At 34.4% G+C, this 4003-nt stretch overlaps 1 protein-coding gene across 1 annotated transcript; it reads right to left on the reverse strand.

Moving 5' to 3' along the window:
* Positions 1-1639: 1639 nt before the first annotated feature.
* LOC110692675 (zinc-finger homeodomain protein 1-like) lies at positions 1640-3226 on the reverse strand. Its single transcript, XM_021869712.1, has one exon. It carries the CDS (start codon positions 2755-2757, stop codon positions 1894-1896), a length of 864 nt encoding a protein of 287 aa, XP_021725404.1. The 5' UTR covers positions 2758-3226; the 3' UTR covers positions 1640-1893.
* Between the last annotated feature and the right edge of the window lie 777 nt (positions 3227-4003).

A 4003-nucleotide genomic window follows, 5' to 3' on the forward strand; every position in this document is an offset into this window, starting at 1 on the left:
AAAAAACAGTACGTACATTTGGATTAGTGGTGAATATATAAAAATGTTGCTTGTTGGTTGCAGCTTAAAACAGCTCCTCTTTCCCAAGAGAAATGTAACAGAAACATATGAATAAACTAATGGTAATATAATTATCTACTCCGTAGTATTATATGAATAATATTGTACTACATCTGTTATATATTAGTTACAACTTTAGAACATTTTATATCTCACAAGTAATACTCCAAAGTTGCAACTAATATTTAATAGAGGTAGTATGAATAATATTATATTTTATTAAAAAAAAAAGAAACAGTAAGTGGCTGACAATGTCAATAAGGCCATTGAAATAGCACCACTAAAATCTTGAATTATTGAGTGTTAGAACATTTTTATTATTTTATCTATAATCTTAGTAGGAAATACATGAAAAATATGAAGAAATAACTGCCATGAGTAGTTACCAAAATAAATAAAATAAATTAAAAACAAGTGAAAACCATGACATATCAAGCTAAAAAAAAAAAAACAACAGTTTCCGTTTCAGTGACAGCAGCATTAATTGTAATTTAGACATTTCACCCAACACTCTAGCTAAGGGTAAATCTTAGTTGATCTCGACGATCAGTAAACCACTCCAATAACATATTTGATATTTCGGATGGTTCATTTTATGTACGTGGTAGCTAATTACCACGACACTTGTAACAATAATGCCCTGTGTTAATTAATTCTTGTAGTGGTAAGTCAAACGACTCAAAGGAAACTTAAGGAAAGAGTAAATCCTAGTTGATCTCAATGATCATTGATCAACAAAACACAATTCAATTTCACATTTTTGATGGTACATTGTGTGTGTGTGTGTGTGTGTGAGAGAGAGAGAGAGAGGGGTGGCTGGCTAATTATTCAAACACTAGTAACAATATGGTGCATTCTTGTGGTGGTAATTCAAATGGCTCAACGGAAACATAATGAGAGTAAATCCTGACTGTAAAACAGTCGAATCTCATTTTTCGATGTTACTGATGGTGTTTGAATTGGCAACTAATTATTTTGACACTTGTAACAATATGGTGCAGTCTTGTGGTCGTATATCAAATTTCAACGAATACTTTAGGGACTTGTGGTGGTTAAGATCAGCAAAACATTGCGGATACTCGGAATTATGAAACAACCAGCCCCCCTCCCCCTGTCCCCCAGTACTTGACTAATAGTAAATGTAAAATGCTCAATTATGAAACCAAACCAAGGATTCAGCAAAAGAGTACCATTGTAATAACTGAGAACGTACACTACAACACTACACACCCATGGAAAGAACTAACAAATAGAGGCAATAAATACCTTTGTTATAGTAGTACTACTATATATAGTCACTACCTATTGTTGAATAGAAAGAAGAGAGATTTAAATTCATGGAATCACACATGATTTCAAAGGAAAAAAACTTGGACAACGACATTGCAATTACATGGTCATCAACTCATCATCCATGTTATATAAGTACCAAACAATTATTATTAGTACGTCATTATAGAATAATAGTATTAATAATAATGTAAGCTTGTTTAATGCAATTTACATACATTCATGAAGAATTCAAGTACAAGATAATGATCAACCATCACATACACTAATTAAAATGCGAATCTTAATGTTAAGAACAAAGATTAGATCACTAGTACTTCATTAAAAAAAAACACAACAAAATATTACACAATACAAACCTAGCTACATTACCAGCTAGCTAGCATCTAAAACAACTAATTAACTTAAATTCCTACTCCAATCCCTTTTTTTTAGGAAATGGGTGATCATAAAATCATACACCACTAGAACAAGAGCGAGCGAGGCCGGACACAAACAAAGCCCGGCCTCGCCTCGCTCGAGTAACAACAACAACAGCAACAACTAACGAAGATAGCAAAGATAATAAGGGTTAAGATTAAGGGGAGGGGGAGTAGTAATTAGGGTTTTCTTACCAAGAGTAAGTTTGTTATTATGCATCCAAACCTTAAGAACATGACGTTTAATCCCAGTTTGATTGCAAAATTGATGCACTAATTCTTCATCTTGCTTTTGAATCCGCCAACCAAGTTGCTCAGCTAATCCCAACATCTTATCCTTTTGTTCAGGTGTAAACTTAGTCCTAAACCTCTTCTTCCCCGAACTAGTATTACTTCCTCCGGACAACATCGTACTACCTCCACTTATATCCATTGTACCCCCTCCGCCGACACGTGTTGTTACATTTCCATTCCCACCACCGCTCCCCATCACTTGATCTCCACCCCCACCAGTCTCCTCCTGGTGGTGGTGGTGGTTGTGGGTGCCACCTGATGTCGGAGACGGCAACGCCAGCGGCCGTTGTCCACTTGACACGTGGAGGTACCCACCTGAGTTACGACTATAGGGATAAATTTGGTATACCTGATGAGGATGCTGCTGCTGCTGATGATGATGAGGCCGAGAAGCGTACATCGCAAGTTGCGGAGGTACGATTGAGTTACTGTATTCTTTACGGTGGAAATTCCGGTGGCAGCTACATGCTGCGCACCGGAACGCATCGATGCTGCCTTCAGCGCCGGCAGGGAGGAACTCACCGCATCCGTCTACGGCGTGGCCGCCGATTCCAATCGCGTGATTTTTCAAGCATTCTCTGTATCTTACGGTGGCTGTTGGCTGGTGCTGCTTCTTGAAAGTTGGAGTTATCGCCATTTCTGATTCTTCTTCTTCCTCCTCTTCCTCTTCATGCTCTTCCTCGAATTCCATCATCAGTTTTTCTTTTTTGTTTCAGAAATTAGAATTTGTTAATTTCTGAACTAAAAGTTGTTTTAAGTGATTAAAAGAAGTTGGATTTTTTTGTTGGGGGAAGAGGGGAGAGGAGAGAGAAGGAAGAAGCTAAGAGGGTTAGAGTGAGAGGGATGGAAAGGAAATGTGGGATTTTATCTTAAAAAGGGGTGAATTTGTTTAAATCTTGAATAAATTATTAAATAATTGGAGAAATGAGAATAATCTTGGTTTAAGAGTGAGGGGTGGGCTTTTTTATTTTCCTTGAATAGATTTTTAGAAGGTTTGTCTAATTATCTAGGAAAAGTTGCTTGCTCTAAATAGTTTATAAACTTTTTTTTTTTAAGTTAAGTATTATGAGGAGTGATTATACCTTATAGTCCGTATTAGGAGTTGTACTTTGCTTTTTACCGGTTAATGTAGGATTAATTGCATTTATTGTGAGGGAGGGTAAGTAGAGCATTAGTTTTATATGATCAATTTTGTCTTATTTTAGTTTATCATAATTAATTTGTCTTATTGGCATTTATACAAACATTTTTTCTAATAAAACTTATTGGCATTTATACGGTAGAATAAGTTCAATCAAACATTTTTTTATTTTTTATTTTTTTATTATGGAGTACTTCATATTAGCTTAGCTTGAGACCTTTGTACTATCGTTATGTTCGAGAGTTCGACTCGTAACACTCATTTATGTACTATAGATTTTGCTTGTAGCTTAGTTTGGAAATAAAAAGGGTAAATAACATAAAAGAACTCAAGTAAAATTACAATGAGCGTGAGAAAAAACGAATATAGACAATAATTAAAAAAAGTCATGGAATACAATTATGGTATTGTTCTCTTCACATTATTCTTATTAGTCCGTTACTTGGGTTTTGTTCCCTTTACTTCATTACGGAATACAGAGTATACTTTAGAACAAATTATATTATGTACCTGGCTATATATTTATATAAACTACTATTGTTAACATCCAGACATATTGGACATTGATCCAAAAATAAAATGTTAATTAAAATGAGATTAATATGTATTAATGAGAACTTTCTAAATCATAGAATTTAATCCCTTAAGTGATCAGAGTCCCTTGAGGTTTTCATTGATCCTTATATCTTAGGGTTTTGAATTTATTAGAGAGTAATGCCACTACTCTTCCACCTCAATCTCATAAATTTGTCACAATATATTTATAAAAATAATTTTGTAAATATTAATATTAGAAAAA

Source organism: Chenopodium quinoa, unplaced genomic scaffold (genome assembly GCF_001683475.1).
Source record: "Chenopodium quinoa cultivar QQ74 unplaced genomic scaffold, ASM168347v1, whole genome shotgun sequence".
In the NCBI taxonomy this organism is placed as follows: Eukaryota; Viridiplantae; Streptophyta; class Magnoliopsida; order Caryophyllales; family Amaranthaceae; genus Chenopodium; species Chenopodium quinoa.